The following is a 17152-nucleotide window of genomic DNA, read 5'->3' as shown; positions in this document are numbered from 1 at the left end:
CGCGAGGTATGAAAAAGGTGACGCCATTTTTTTTTTCTCTTTCACACTTCTATTCAAACCTAAAAATTTACTGTTTAACTTATCACACATTGTAATTCTCCTTTTACTATTATTATTATTATTATTACGAGCAATAATACGTTTGAAACAGGAAAAAATATAAATAAATAAGTAAATTTAAAAAAAAAACGGTTTTTTTTTAGTGTATTTCCGTGTCAAACGTATCGATCGTAATAATAATAATAAATTTTATAGTTTAAATGCTATATTCGTCGGGGAAAGGAGGGGGGAATATGAAGCACGTGACAACCACGCATTACGTTCCCGTAACGATCTACATTGATTAAATCATCCCCAGATTCCCGTCAACGGCCATACCATGCTGAACACACCGGTTCTCGTCCGATCACCGAAGTTAAGCAGCATCGGGCGTGGTTAGTACTTGGATGGGTGACCGCTTGGGAACACCACGTGCCGTTGGCTCCCCAAAAAATTTTTTTTTTTTAAAATTTATTATCATTATTATTTATTTTCGCTGACGTCATTTTCGAAAATCGTAGTCTGAAATTAAGGGAAAGGCTTTTACTAAAAATGGCGACGTAAAATTTTACAATTTTAAAATTAACCGTTTTTTTTTTTTTGTTTAAATTTAAAATAAATAAATAATTGTTTTATTAATTATTTACATAAGTAATAAATTAATAAATTCGAATTGCGCGTTTTTCAAAATCAGGCGGAAATTTTCGTAAACTTTCCAAAGTTAAAAATAAATGAAAAACGGATACACACACCATCGTCCGTGCCATGTTTGCCAACCTTTTGAGGTAATTAGGTTTAGGGTAACGCCTTTTAAACTCAACGCCCACGCAAATTTTTAAAAAATAATTTTCAACATGAGAAAAATTATTAATATTCGCGACCCGAATTTTTCTTCTGCTTTTAACAAATCAACCGATATTTTATACTCGAAAACTTTTCCAAGGGTTTTTCTTTTGACCTTATTAAACTCTATTAAAGACAAACCGGTATAATAATTACGTAATAAAATTAAAAAACCTTTTATAATTAATTATTACCCGATTGTTTGTTACCTATTAAAAAAAATATAAATAAAAATTATTAAAGTTATTTAAATGTAATAAATAAATTTTTTTTTTTTCCCCCTTCATTCGCTCCCATTTTGATTTTCTATTATCATTATTATCATTATCATTATTTTTCAGCCGTTTTAAAAAAATTATGTGTGTGAGAATGATGACGAAGGAATTACACAGAAAATTATTTTTTAAAAAAAAACGTTTTGTAACGGTTCATAGAAATGTTGATTCGAACGTAACGAAATTTTTTTTTTTTTTTTTCTCCTCAGGCTTGCAAACTTATGAAAAATTATGCGTGGAAAATATCATGGCTCCTACATTTTCATTTTGCGTTGTTGTTGTTGTTAATTTTCTGAATAAAATTAATAAATAATAAAAAAAAAATTAACGAGCGCGCGGGTTGGATATTATGTCTGTTTAACAAAAGGTTATTCGAAGGCCGACAGATACGTTCGAAGGTCAAAGTTCTTCAATTTATCAATGATAAATATTATTTTTCAAGGTAGTGCAGTAGCTATGATTAATATTTATAAATGCATTTTGAAAGTTAATAGTTTGCAATGAAAAATGCAAATTTTCTTTCTTCTCACGATAAATTTTACAAATTTTTTTTTTTTTTTTGTAAATTTACAACAGCATCCCTCCGGATCCGTTGATGGCGATAGTATAAATCCGAACGAGAGAGAGAGAGAAAAATAAAATCATCATCTTCATTTTTTTAAATTTTTCCTTAACGAAATGATGCGTTAAATGTTTACCATATGCATTTTCAGGTATCCGAGTTTAAAAAATGAGAATTATAAGAAAACACGAAGACTCATCGTTAATAAGTTAACAAAATAGTTCATTTAAAAAATTTTTTTTTTCCTTGAGAAAAAAAAAACCCGTGTACATAATCATGAATCGGTGGTGGTGCGCGAGAAATTTCTTCTTTTTTTATTGATCCCCCAACCTGTGAATACCTTTCGGTGAAAACCGATATCTAAGAAAATAAGGTAGGGGGCTACCCGATGACTCCCGTTAGCCCGTTATGACGTCACATTTACTTCATAGTATAAAGTATGAGCGCCCCGCGGGCCGAAGACACTTAAATTGATCACATTCATGGTTTACCTGCCGCCGTTGTTGTAAATAACTTGAGGCAAAAATTGTTTTTTTTTTTTCTTCGTATTCCTTTTATTATTATTATTATTATCATCGTCGTTTTTTTTGTTTTAAAAAAAATTTTTTTTTGTGTGCGAATTAATAATAATATTTTTGTTCGAGTGATAAATAAATAATCGATAATGAAATATTCACGTTAAGAAAATCAAGTGTAAGAAGAAAAAGAAGACGTCAAACAACAACTACAACCACGTATTTTTATGTATTCTCACACACACACAAACGCTTTTACATATAAAAAAAATTTAAGGTACGTTTTTTTAAATTTTCTTAATTTTAATAATAATAATAATAATAATAATAATAATAATAATAATAATAATAATAATAATAATAACGCAAAAAAAAATTTTTTTTTTTTAAATAAATAACAAACGCGAAAATTATTGTTTGTTAAAAAAAATCAATAATTTTTTTTTTTCTTTGGAAATATTTAAATTCGATCTATCGATCTATCGATCGATCGATCATTATTATTATTATTATGTCAGACGAATAAACAAACAAACAGACAATCAATCAATCATAATCGATAGTAATTAAATAATCATCGGCATTTGTCGATAACACAAAAAAAAAAAAAATTACTTTTCGAATTTTCAAACGATCGAGTGACATGAGTTAATAAAATTTTAATAATAATAATAATAATAATAATAATAATAATAATAATAATAATAATAATAATAATAATAATAATAATAATATAAAAAATATTTTTGGTGGGAAAAACAAAATTATTTAAAAATAATAAATTAATAATTACGGTAATAAATAATCGAAGATAACAACAAACGATTTGCGTTTGTTATGTAATTTTTTAAATTGGTTGTCGCGAAAACAACAGATAATTTTTCTTAACCGGAAATGATTTTCGTGAAATTTTTGCGACAAAAAAATAAAACTACTTCCGGAAAAATCAAAAAATTTAAAATAAATAAACGGAAACGAACTTTGCAAACAATCTGATTTTCCACCGATTTTCCATCACCGCAACCACCGTAACGACAACAACAACACAACAACCAAAAAAAAAAACCTTTCGTTCTCTTATTATTATCATTATTAATAATATATCTTTTTCATCTCATTATTTAACGGTTGACCTCTTCTTACAATCAAACAATCGACAACTCAATGGAAACAACACAAACACACATCAAATTCGTTTGTATTAAAATTATATATTTTTTGTTTTGTTTTGTTTGTTATCGTTATCGTTATCAATAACAAAACGTTTAATATTTATGACGAGATGTTAAGGAGGGGGGAGGAGAAAAATCCCTTTGCCAATTTTCCCTCGGGAGAGAGAACACACAAAGTAAACGTTTCCTTCATCATACGTTTTTTTTTTTTTTTTTTAAATCATTCGCGAATACCGTTTTAATCACGACGAGAAAAAATAATAATAATAATAATATTTTTTGTCGTCGTTGTGTTGGCAACAATTATTCTTTTATGTAATTTCTACAAATTTTGTTTTTTCTTTCCAATTACGAGGAAACAGTTAAAATGATGATGATGATAAATTTATCGTTTGTTTTCGGTTGTTTTTTTTTTATTACGAATCATTCACGTTTTTTTCTTCTCTTCTTTCTCTTCTTTCTCTTTTTGTCCTTTTTTATATGAAATAATAATAATGATAATGATGATGATGATGATGATTATTAAATGACATTCGACAAGTTTGTTGAAACAAAATATTATTCAAACTCATTATTAATTGTTTAATATCCTTCCGGGTTTTTTTTTTCTCTTTCCAGTTTATTATTATTATTATTATTATTATTATTATTATTATTATTATTTTGCATTCCAAATTTTTTAATGTTTAAAAGGCAACAGGTTTTTTTTTTTCTCCTCATTTTTCTTCCGCTGGAAATTTTTCCAGTTTATAAAATTTCTTCGACTTTTTCTCTTGTTATATGAATTTTGAATATTCATGTCAATTTTTTAAATTTTGTGCCACTTTTTTTAAACAAAACGTTTCGTGCTACTGGAACGGCCGACACAATTGGTAAAAAAAAAAAAAAATTGTACGACAAACGCACACGCACACACGCACACGCAATTCAAGACGAATGAATGAATGTGATACAATTAGTTTTAGTTTTTTTTTTCTTTCTATATCGTGACCCGAAATTCCATGTTTTTTTTTTTTTTTTTTTTTGTTTGTCCAGAACGAATTTGACATTTTTAATAATTACTAAAACTTTCGAGACAATATGTACGTGTAAAAAATATTTAATAAGATGCATTTTCACGCACGCACACGCACACACACGCACGCACACGAACGCATTTAAAAAAAAAAAAATGAAAGAAAGTAAAATTATAAAACTTACCGTTACCCGTAAAATTACATGCGAATCCACCGTGTTAAAAACGTTTTTCTTTCTCTCTCTCTCTTCCTCTCTCTCCTTTTAAAATTATATAGAATAATGTTTTTTTTTTTTTTCAATTCGTATACATTAACAACTCGCATCTAAAAAAAAAAAAAAAAAAAAAAAAAAAAAAAATTAATAATAATAATAATAATAAAAAGGAAATTATTAAATAAGGCCTTATTAAATTTAAAGGAAATTATTATTATTATTATTTTTAATGTACATTAATCGACTAATTTTTTTTAAAAAAGTTTTCAAATATAACGGGGATTTAGCCGCATTTTAAATTTTTTTACCTTTTTCCGATTTGAAAACCTTCATTTCCGGTTTTTGAAAAAAAAAAAAAAAAATACAATATTTATAAATATGATAGAAAATTGATTCCACTTTTCTAAAACGCAATCACATCTTCTGCGCACAAACAAACGTCATCGTTTTCTAATCCCACGTCGTTTAATTAATTAATTAACTAATTTAAAATAATTAATATATATATGTATATTTATATTTTAAAAAAAAAAACGAAAGTAAGGAAAAGGAAAAACAAACGTTTGTTTGTTTGTCCATCGACAACGTAACAGTTATAAATAATAATAATAATAATAATAATTGTAAAAAATAAAAAAATTGTCGTTGGCAAACAAATCAAACAACTTTTAATCTACAAAAAAAAAAAAATAAATAAATAAATAAATAAATTTTCATAAATTTTCAATAGCCCAAGTTAATAAATAAATATTATAAAATATTAATAATAATAATCATGATGATGATGATGATGTTGTTGGTTTATTATAACGATCTTATATAATTGGCAACGGGAAATGACCGAACAAACAAACAAGGGGACCGCTAAAAATTTAAAAGTCAAAAAGTTCTACTTTTATTTTACGCGTAAAAAAAAAATAATAATAATAATAAAATTATTAACGCGCGCGTAAAAATTTATTAAAAAAAAAAAAAAACGCGCGTTTCTAATGCGCGTTATAACAGAAAATAATAATAAATAAAAAAAAAAAATGTTTAATGTTAATAAAATCGTGATCGCAACATTTTCTGTTTTTTTTTTTTTTTTTTTTTTCGATTAACCGTTATTCTTATTTTAATACGACAACATTGGCAAAGCCTTTAACTACATTTTATGCAAAAAAAGTAATAATAATAATAATAATAATGATAGTGATGATAATAATAATAATAATGATAATAATAACACTTTATTAATATATTTTTTTTTCAATTCAACGCGTTATTCATTTTCAATTTTCAATTTCCAATTTTTTTTTTTCGACAATTTCCCGCCATTTTTTTTTGTTTCATCTACATTAAAAATTCAAAAATTTTCCAAAATCGAATAATAATAATAATAATAATAATAATATTAATAACAATGGCGTACGTTTTTTTTCTTTTTTTTTGCAACGGATTCATTATGTGTCAATTTCACACGGGATTTTTTTTTTTTTTTTACAACACTTGGACTTTTAGTGTTATTTTATTATCATCATCATCACCATCATAATTAGTATTATTATTATCAATTAGGATCATCATTCCAGATATGAATCGAGTGTGTTAAATAAACAAAAGCCCGTTATGTTCTTGTTGTTGTTGTTGTTTTCATCATTTCATTCTTCATTTCACACGGACCGCTATTTGTTAATAATAATAATAATAATAATTTCACGTTTGTATCATCTTTTTTTTTTTTTTTTTTTTAAATATTTCACGCCGTTTCCGTTTCCGTAAATTTTTATTTTTATTTTTTAAATCGTTATAATTATCAGAGTATAACATATGATAAAACAGTTATGAAAAAAAAAAAAAAAACAGTTTCACGTTCGCGTTTTATTTTATGTATTTAATGTAAATTTATTAATAACACACGCATTTAAAAAACAACATAATTAATAACGGAATCCGAACATTATTATTATTATTATTATTATTTTATTTTATTACGATCATGAGAACGTTTGACGTTTTTCACATTATTATTATTATTATTATTATTATTATTATTATTATTATTATTATTATTATTATTATTATTATTAAAATTAAATTTTTATTAGTAATTAAAATATATAAATAATTTTTATTTATTTAGGTTAATTCTTTCGCAACGTGTTTTTAAATTTTTTTTTTTTTTTTACGAATTTGAATTTCGCACCTTTTAATATTTAAAAAAAAAAAAAAAAAAAAAAGATTCTGGAAAAAAAAAAAATTATGTCCAGATTTTGAACTGGAATCAAATACAACAACAAAACAAACACAAACGATTTGAATTTTTTTTTTTTTTTTTGTTACTTTTCAGCAATTATTATGAAAATCATTAACAAATCATTTAAAGTAATAGAAATAATAATAATGATGATAATGTTAATGATGATGATGATGATGATAATGGTGGTGGTGGTGGTGGTGGTGGGGGGCGGTGGGGATGAAGGTGAAACACAAAAAATTATTGAATGAATACTTTATAGTAAATTTTTTAATGTCTATCTAAAAGTGATTGATTGCATCATTAAACAAACACACAAAAAAAAAAATGGAAGTTAAAAGAATTTTAATTGAAAAAAGGAAAACTATACCCCAAACAAATGAGAGAGAGAGAGAGATAGAACATAAATAATTAGAAAGTATTTTTTTTAATTTAAATAATAAATAAATAATCAATGATGGTAATGAAAAAAAAAAGAAAAAATTATTTTCAAAAACAAAACGTTATCATTATTATTATTAATTAACTCGTTAAAAATTGTGTAATTGATTTAAATATAATTTTTCAATAACCTTCTGCGTTTGTTTGTTTGTTTGTTTGTTTGTTTTAAAATTTTTTAAAAATTAAAAAAAAAAAAAAATTTATTATTAAAAAATTCCCGTTTTGTCGTTGCGATAATTCATTATTATTATTATTAAAAAATGAAATAAAGTCATGGAATATTCTAGAATGATAAATTTAAGGTTAATAATAATAAATATAACAGAAAACCTGATAAAAGGTCAAATAACCAAATAAATCTAGTTATGAGTAATCGAAACCCCATTCCGACTTTCTTTCTTTCTTTTTCCACAAATCCTCCCACTTCCTTTTTTTTTTTTTTCTGGAAATGTCCAAAAAAAAAAGAAAAGCATTGTCTGTACAAACAAAATGGAGGAGTAATTAATGGAGAGAAAAAAAAGAAAAAAAAACTTACTTCTCTACCTCTTTAAGATAACTCAATTAAATTTAATTAAACTTAATAATAATCATCGCGTGCTCCACATTTTTAAATTCTTAATTTAAAAATAAAAAAATGGCGCGAATTTCAAATTTAAAAATTCGATGATATTCTGCTGTTTAGAAATAACAAAACTTTAACGGAATATTTTCATAAGGAAAGTGTTGCCAACATTATTACCGACATTGTTGCCAACGTACGTACAAATGAAAATTCTAAAACACCCACGCCCTTAAGATTATGGAGAAGTAGGAAACAAAAAATAATAATAATAATAAAAAACCTTTATTATTATTATTATTATTATGTTAATTGTTAATGAGTTTGCATTATAAAAAAAAATGAAGTTTAAGTGTTTTTTCAACAACGTGTCCTTAATAAGTTGTAAGTAAGTAAATAAATTAGTTAATTCAGTTCCAGTTTCCTTATAAAAAAAAAAAAATCAAAAATCCGTTAAATTTTCAAGTTCCACGAAATAATTTTTTCTAGTGATACGATGATGTTATATACGCGTATAAAAATAAATTTTATTTAAAAAAAAAAAAAACGAACGCGCGTGAAACAAAAAAAAGACAAATGCTAAATTATATCGCGTGGCAATAGAAAGTTTTCTTGGCACTTTAAAGATTCTGTCATTTTCTTAACCGGATACTGTCATTTTAAAACGTTTTATTTATACGATTTTTTTTTTTTTTAAACGTTCGTTCTACATTTTACGCGAAAAAAATTCGCGGTCACGTGATTCACGGATTCCTTCTTTTGTTTTTTTTTTTTTTTTTTTTTTTTTTGTACGATTGGCTACCGTGATTTCATTCGAACGAATTTTAAATCTTCGTTAAATGTTATTATTACCACGTCAATTTTTTTTAAGAAAAAAAAACGATAACATCTTTCTGAATGGCAAGCATTGTGTTATTATTATTATTATTTTTTTTTTACAATAAAAGGGGGGGCCTCGTGTCGAAATTTTTCACGCCCGGTCAATAAATAAATAAATAGAAGAAAACAAAAAATTACAATCGAATCCATAAATTATAAATCTGGAATTTTCGAACATAAAAAAAAAAAAAAAAAAATTATCCGTTACAATGAGTTATTATTAACAAATGGGGGGGGGCCTAAAATTTTTGATATTTAAAATTCCTTCTTCCCCCCTTTTGTTTTTTTATAATAACACAATTGAATTTATCGACGACTTTAACTTTTCTTCGCAAGAAAAAAAAAAAAACAAAAAAAATTTTAATGACACACACACGCACACACACATCAATTTTTAAATTCCATAAAGTTATGACGTCACAGTGACGTAATAAACAAAAACAAACGAGAAGGGATGAATTGCAAATAAATTATGATAACCCCTTTCGTACAAAAACTCCTCACCCTCCCCCCTCCATATTAAATTAAATTATGAAAAAAATTATGGAGAAAAAAAGAAAGATGGCGGATCAATCATACCATTTTAAGTTTATAATAATAATAATGATGATAAAAATTTAATTATCTTATTTCGAAAAAATAAAAATTAAAACCCTGAAGGTAAATTTGTTGGACAAAAATAATACTCGCGAGTTTTTATATACGAAACATGTTTTAACCTATTTAATTATTTTTTTTTTTTTACCTCGGAGGAATTTTTTTTTTTCCTTCTTCTTGTTTTTTTTTTTTTTGTTCTCATCGTTAAAACATAGAATAGAAAGAAAGAAGAAAGAAAGAAAAAAAATGGATGGCGATGATGGCGAGAAGGTTGTTGTTTGATTGTGTGTGATGACGACCATTTTGAAAATTTTTAATTTTTTAATAAAAACGCGCGTCTTGTGCACTTAATAATAATAATAATAATAATTTTTTTTTTCTTTCTTATTTCTGGCAAGTAATTTTTTTTAAAAGCGTAATTAAAATCATTATTATTATTATTGCATCTAAAAAATTCGTTAATAAATTTTTTATTGTATTTCTAATGCATACAAAAAATTTTGTAATTTTTACGTATAATTAACCCTTAATAATTTTATATATTAAAGGTATTTTTCTATTATTATTATTATTATTATTATTATTATTATTTTCAGACTGTTTTTTGCGTAATAAATATATATAAAAAATGAAAATAACGAAAAAAAATATTACACTCACCATATTTTTATGCGTGATGACCGTGAGCGCTATACCAACCGAAGATGAATCCAATAAATATTTGAAAATGAATTCTGGAAATGATAAGAAAAAAAACGATGTGGAATTAAATTTTGATGATAAAAAATGGCAGCAACAATCACGTAACGGTTCGAGGTAAATTAAAAATTAATTTATAATATTAAATAATATCAATTTAAAAATAATAATAATAAATTTTTTTGTTTGTTTTTCAAACAGTTTGTCAACGACATCGAGCCTTCTTTTTAAAGATACCAAACCTATTTTGACTTATTTATTGGGTCAACCTAAAAAACACGGAGGGATTTCAAGTCCGGCACAACTTTTATCACCTGATCGCTATGAATTTTTCACTTTCGACGACGATGGACAAATCGTTAAAAAATTAATGTCGGTGAAAGAAATACAAAAAATAATTGCGAATAATGAAAAGGGTACGGGAGGAGAACAGGGAGGAACGCCGATTGAATATTATCAAATTTTAACGGTCACTCCCGATGTTGAGTCGATACCTTCGGTTAGCAGAATTAATCCGAACGAACCTTTGTTCAGTATACACGACGTTATAGCAAGTGTTCAAAACGTTTTAAAATCTGAAATAAATTATAAAAATTCACAATCTAAAACGAATTACAATGTCGATGATAATTCTGAACATTTTTCGAAAACGGAAAAATCACCGACTTCGAATGCAGCAGAAAAAGAATCGCTGACTAGTGTATCAACTTCGACCGAAAGTTCGAATAATGGAGATCGATCTGAAACGGAGATTTTAAATTTTAGATCGCGTTCTACGACGGTTGGTGAGGTGGCACCAGAGGAAATTGAAGTTACAACTGCCCTACCAGTGGTAACACAGAAGCAAGAAATGGTTTTGTCGGAGACTGTAAAACCATTACCTTTAGCTGTATCTGTTGCTTCTAAAGAATCCGTAACGCTTTCACCATCGTCATCAATATACACATCTGCATCTGAACCACCATCTACTTTCTTCTCTGCTCAAGATGAAACTACATCTTTTTCGACGAGTGTTCCTTCCGAATTCAAGTCCACAAATTTACCACTTTCCCCAATGAAATTAATTTCTACAGTAACCAATTATCCTTCATCAGTTAAACCAATCTCTTCGGTGGCAAGCTCTTCAATTAAACCAGTTTCTTTTGAAACCAACTTTCCATCTTCAGTTCAACCGGTTCCTACTGCAGCAAACTTTCCATCTTCAGTTCAACCAAATCCTGTAGCCACAAACTTTCCATCTTCAGTTCAACCAATTTCTACAATAACAAATTCTCCATCTTCATTTAAACTGATTTCCACGGTCACAAATTTTCCTTCTTCAGTTCTACCCCTTTCTACAGTTAGAAATTCTCCTTCAACAGTTAATCCGATGTCCACTTCAGTAACCAATTCTCCTTCTTCACAAAATACATTTTCCTTAGTGACAAATCATCCGTCTTCGTTAAAATCATTTGCTGCAGAAACAACAGCTAAACCATTTTATTCCGAGTCGTCTCCCTCATCTGCTGTAACATTCCTGTCTTCATCCGTTTCAAATTTTAATCCGACAACTTATCCGTCGTCACCTACTGATTCATCCTTTTTCCAAAATACGACTACATCCAAGTTAGAATTAGCTCCCGCTTCTTTACACGATGCACATCCGGGTTATACCTCGAACGAAACGTTTATGGAAGTGCAACCAACACTGGTTGAAGCAAACTGGGGACTTGCAAACACTTCGGCTTCGGTAGAAAATAAAAATTTAACTTTTGTCAAAGTCGAAACAATAGACAAAAATTCAACTACCGGAACGGAAACGACAAACACTCCAAAATCTGAAAATTTGTTTACACCAGCAGAGCAAGTTTCTTTCACGCCCGATTTGGCAAATTCAGTTTCTAGTGTTTTGTGGCAAATTGCATCTGAAAATGCTATGTTAGACGACGCGAACAAAGCAACTGAACCCACAATTATATACACTACAAATCAAAAAAAGCCTTATGAAACTTCCGAAGTAAATAATAATGCTGAACACAAACCTTTGTTTTACTCTGTTGCATCAGATATGACGGAATCTACATCAGCACCAACGGTTAAAATTTCTGAAAATCCATTCACACTTTTGGAAAGTATATTAAGACCTCAAAACAAACCAAGACCGTTTCAGGTTATGTCTACGACAGAAAAAAGATCAACAGATCCGGATAATTTATTTTCAACAGTTTCTCCTCTGACTGAAGCAAAACTTCAAACCCAACCTAGCAGTGTAGTGATCGTAACAGAACCAGAAGAAACCACGTTTAAAGTCGAGGAACAAAATTACAATAATCAATCATCAAGTCAAAGTGGTGAAATTTCTACATCGACGACAACACCTTTCGTAGTTTCCGTATCTCCCAACGTGGTAACACAAAGTCCGGAACATCTAAAGCCAGTTACCGACCAAGTAAAAGTTCACTTAAATCAAACTAAAACCGGTAACGACACGCAACAAACAATTGAAGGAGTTACCATAGTCCAAGAAGCCAACATAGGTAAAATACCAAGAACTACAGAATTTCCCGGACAAGTGGTCAAAGAAATTCTTAGAAAAGATTCACCAGATTTCATTCTAATGGACGAGGATAGTTTAGAGCATTCTGAAGGAAATATCGTAACCACCCAAGTACCCTACGTAGGAACATCAACTCAAATTTTAAAAGAAAAACCGGAACCGACGTCTCAAAGTACGAGCACGCCTGCACAATCGACAGTTTTTGAAAATACAAACCCAACGGCTGCTACTACAACTTTTCAAAACACAGACAAAGATGGAGAAACAGCTGCTACGGAAAAAGTTTCGATAACTTTTGTTCCAATGATGATTAAAACGCCATTCGAATTTAAACAAGAAGAAATTTTGAACAAAAGCGGCAATTTAACTTTCGAACAGGAAAAATTGACGACAACCGAAACGACAAAAGATACAACAATCGGTTTAACGGAAACTCCGATACCAGAAGAAGGTTTAGAATCGAAGGAATTACCAGAAGACGAAGCAGAACTTAAAAGCATTTTACCACTGATAGCATCCAGTTCGGAATATAAAGCAACGGTTTTATCAGGAAATCAAAAAATAGAATCGGATAAAAAAGATGTCGCGGGAAGTTTAAAACAAAGCGTACCACCTAAACCGACATTTGGTAAACCTCAAAAACCTGTTTTTAAACCAATAAAACCAAAACCCATCGTGAAAGAATCGGAAACTAAAAAACCGTATGAAAATCACTTACTTTCATCACCGTCGGTACTCGAACTCGAAGCAGCTCCGGTTGAAAATTTAGGTTTGGAAGCCACTGTCGTGCATTTGGACAACGACGTCAAACAATTTTCCGACTTGTGTAACGAATTAGCGTTTAGCTTATGGTCAAGTATCACCCACAACGGTTTGAGCTTCGTGAGAAGCATAGTACTCTCTCCATTTGCGGTAACATCTCTTCTCGCGATGGTTTTCCTCGGTGCTAGAGGACCGACTTCCGGTCAAATGAACGATATATTGAGATTAGACGACATGGTTACGTTTAATCCGCACTTGGTATTTCGAAACGTAACCGAATCGTTAGTTATATCGAGAAATCCAGGAGTCGCCACAGCTGCATTCGTCAGAGAATTGTACAGTGATAAGGTAACTTCCGTTTTAAATTTAATTTACTTTTCGTATCAGGTACATTTATGGAAAGTACATTAAAAATATCTTCTCGGGTGTCCAAGTCACGAATTCTCCTCATTTCTTAACTGATTTTTTTTTCTAATTAATTTTCATTTAAGGTAACGAAAACAAATCGCGAATATCGTTTGCATGATTTTACACACGAACCATTTTATGATGATGACGTATATGTTCGTTTAACACAATTTTCATTATCATAACTACTACATAAATCGAACAAAAACAAAAAAAATTTTTTTCTTCTTTTCATAACTTTCGAAACGAACGAAATCGATTCCGGAAAATTTTGTTTTTTTTTTTCTTTTTTAAATTATCGTTTTTCAAAAAATTCTCCATTTTTTTTTTTTATTCGATAATGTTTTCATAATTTTTCTTTTCTTTTCATAATTCCACTCGTGAGTTCCATTAACCACTTTAACGTAATTTACGTGAAACCCGTTACAACGTTTACCAACTGTAAAAAAAAAAAAATGATTTATGAATTAATAAAATTGACGGTCGTACATATATTTGAAACACGATCCTTAATTTGTTGAAAAAAATTTAAACGTGGTTTTTGAAAAAAGGAAAAAAAAAAAAAAAAAAAAACATTTTTCTAATATCTACTGTTTACATGACCTCATAACAAAACGGAAGTCGTTGATTAAAATTTTTTTTTTTTTTTTTAAATAAATAATCGATTCGAAATCGGTTATTTTCAAAATGTCAACTTTCAAAATTATTATTATTATTATTTTAATTATTTCAGTCGAAAGGAAAATTATTAGATTTTTATAAAGAAAGAGTTCAGCAATTTTATGATGGACACGTGGAAGAAATCAATTTTAAAGTTGTCGGTGAAACGTTAAGAAGACAAACCAATCATTTGGTTAAACGTCAAACCTGGGGTAAAATAACGGATTTTTTAAGAGGTTCCATGTTAATGCCACGACCTCCGTTGGCCGCTTTTAGTGCTAACATATTTCAGGTGAGTGAGTTTTTTATTATTATTATTATTATTATTATTATTAATTAATAAATAAGTAAACTCGATTATATTACTTTTTATTATCTATTTTCTGTTTTCGACGACCGGAAATTAAATTTTTAACTTGCTTAACTATAATAATAATAATAAAATGTGAGAGTAAGTACGACGATATTTTAATCAATTAAAAAAAAAACAGTCGTCCAAAATAACCAGAAGGATAATAAAAAGTGGTAATTAATTATTATTATTATTATCATCATCGTGCGATTCAATGAAAAGTTGCAATGAAATGTTTTAAATTCGACTTCCGGTTTGATTTAATTAAAATTCCGGTTTTCCGATTGCAGACTGACTGTTCAAAAGCATCGATAAAAGATAGAGATGGAGAAATGTATTTCGTGATATTACCAGCGAGCAGGTTAAGAAGATTGGTACCCATACCCGCGGTCGTTTGGAGAAGTAACTTTTTAGCCGGATACGAACCGGGATTGGATGCGACGGCTGTTTCGATCGGTCCTTCGAATTCGGTTGTCAGCACCATATTGGTACTACCCGGACAGCAAGGATTAATTGCACCGGGTGATACTTTGGCAAGACTAGAACATCATTTACTCGGTTCTCCTTACCAAAAAGGACACTGGTCTAGGCTTTTACGTAGTTTACTTCCTAGACCCGGTTTGGAATTACAAATACCGCGGTTGTCTCATAAATCAGTCATAAACGTGACAACGTCACTTCAAAGAATGGGTTTAAAAGATCTTTTCAGTGCGGATAAAGCCGATTTGACGGGTCTTAATGGATTGGCCAACGATTTGCATTTATCAGACATGTTACAAGTACCATAAAAAATTTTTTTTCTTTTTTTTGTTACATTAATTTAAAATTCGTGTAATAATATAATAACATTTTTTTTTTTTCAAAGGTGAATCTTTTTAGCACGTGCGGAGAAGAACCAATCGGATCTCGACATCATTCCGAAGTTTATCCGGCAACTGCAGTTTTAAGAAGAGAAAAAAGCGCGGATGGAATTTTACCAGAATCTCTCGATAGTTTATTTGCCGTGTCAGATTTCGAAGATCCGGCCATATCCTCACTCCCACTCGAATTGAGACCGAGACAAGCACGCATACCATTATCGAAACCCGGTGCTAGAATTCCAGAGCCTCCCAGATTAAGGTTCGATAGACCTTTCTTATTTTTTGTAAGGCATAATCCCACCGGTCTCATTTTACACATGGGAAGATTTAATCCGAGATTAATGCCTTGAATAAAATCACACATTTTAACCAACAAACTTCTTATAATCGTCTTGATATCGATTTACAAAACAAACAAACGAACAAACAAACAAAACAACCAAAATGAACTAATACAATAAATCACTAAAAAAAATTTCCTGCCATTATAGATTTAAATTTTCAAAATGGTAGAATTATCTAAAAAAAAAAAAAAAGATATTAAGGCTACTTCCAAGACTGATTTCGATCTGCGTGCAATTTAATTTAACGTGAACTATACGCACACACACACTGCGTGTATCAGATCATCTCGCACGATTTTCCGGTATAAAATCCGTTTGTTTTAACACTCTATGAATATTTTTTTTTTTTTTTTTTAACGACGTTTTCATATTCGAACTCGGTAATTTAAATAATTATTATTATTATTATTATTATCCGACGCGAATCGCGACGACGACGACGACGAAAAAATTTTTTTTTTATTTAAAAATGATTTATTAACAAATTATAACCGCACATAATAAATTCATTTGTTTAAAAAAACACGTGACCGGAGAGTTACTCAGTTATAAATTTGTTTAAAAATAAAATTCGCTTGATATTGTTTAATTTTAACAAATCGATACCGGTCACATAAATTTATTATTATTATTATTTTAAAATAATGATAATGATAATCGTTGGGATCGAGTATCGATATTTATTATTATTATTATTATTATTATTATTACTAACGTCGACGTTAAAAAAAAAAATAAAAATAAAAATGGTAAATCCGCGTATTTGCATTCACGTTTTTCTTTCTTTTTTTTTTTTTTTTTGCATGCGAATGATTTACGATCGATCGCACGTGATTAATAATAATAATAATAATAATAAGTAAATAAAGATGGCTTTATCATATCATCGCGGAGGCAACGTATAAATCCGATGATGTTTTTTTAAAAAAAAATTTTTTTTAATAAGTGTTGTAAAATATTATTAATTATATATATATATATGAATATATTTGTATCGTATAAATTATTTATTTATTGATCGTTTTTTTTTTTAACCGTTATTTGAAATTTGTCTGACGACACGATATCAAAAATTTTCATTATCGCCCTGTCGCCGCCATTTTATCTAGAGCCACTAACTCATCAATCGAAAATTCTTACAACCTTTTCTTTTTTTTTTTTTTCACAAAAAAAAATTTTTATT

The 17152-nt window shown here is 28.5% G+C and overlaps 1 protein-coding gene across 1 annotated transcript; it reads left to right on the top strand.

Moving 5' to 3' along the window:
* Positions 1-10024: 10024 nt before the first annotated feature.
* Positions 10025-15975, top strand: Phum_PHUM311330 (serine protease inhibitor, putative; the record flags this gene model as incomplete). The annotated part of the gene is made up of 5 exons (XM_002427301.1): positions 10025-10151; positions 10281-13693; positions 14487-14705; positions 15056-15544; positions 15631-15975. 5 exons carry the CDS (start codon positions 10025-10027, stop codon positions 15973-15975), a joined length of 4593 nt encoding a protein of 1530 aa, XP_002427346.1.
* Positions 15976-17152: the final 1177 nt, after the last annotated feature.

The sequence above is a fragment of the Pediculus humanus genome, genomic scaffold (assembly GCF_000006295.1).
Source record: "Pediculus humanus corporis 1103172107716 genomic scaffold, whole genome shotgun sequence".
NCBI lineage: Eukaryota > Metazoa > Arthropoda > Insecta > Psocodea > Pediculidae > Pediculus > Pediculus humanus.
The sequence above is the reverse complement of the archived record's forward strand: the minus strand, read 5'-3'. Positions and strand labels throughout refer to the sequence as shown.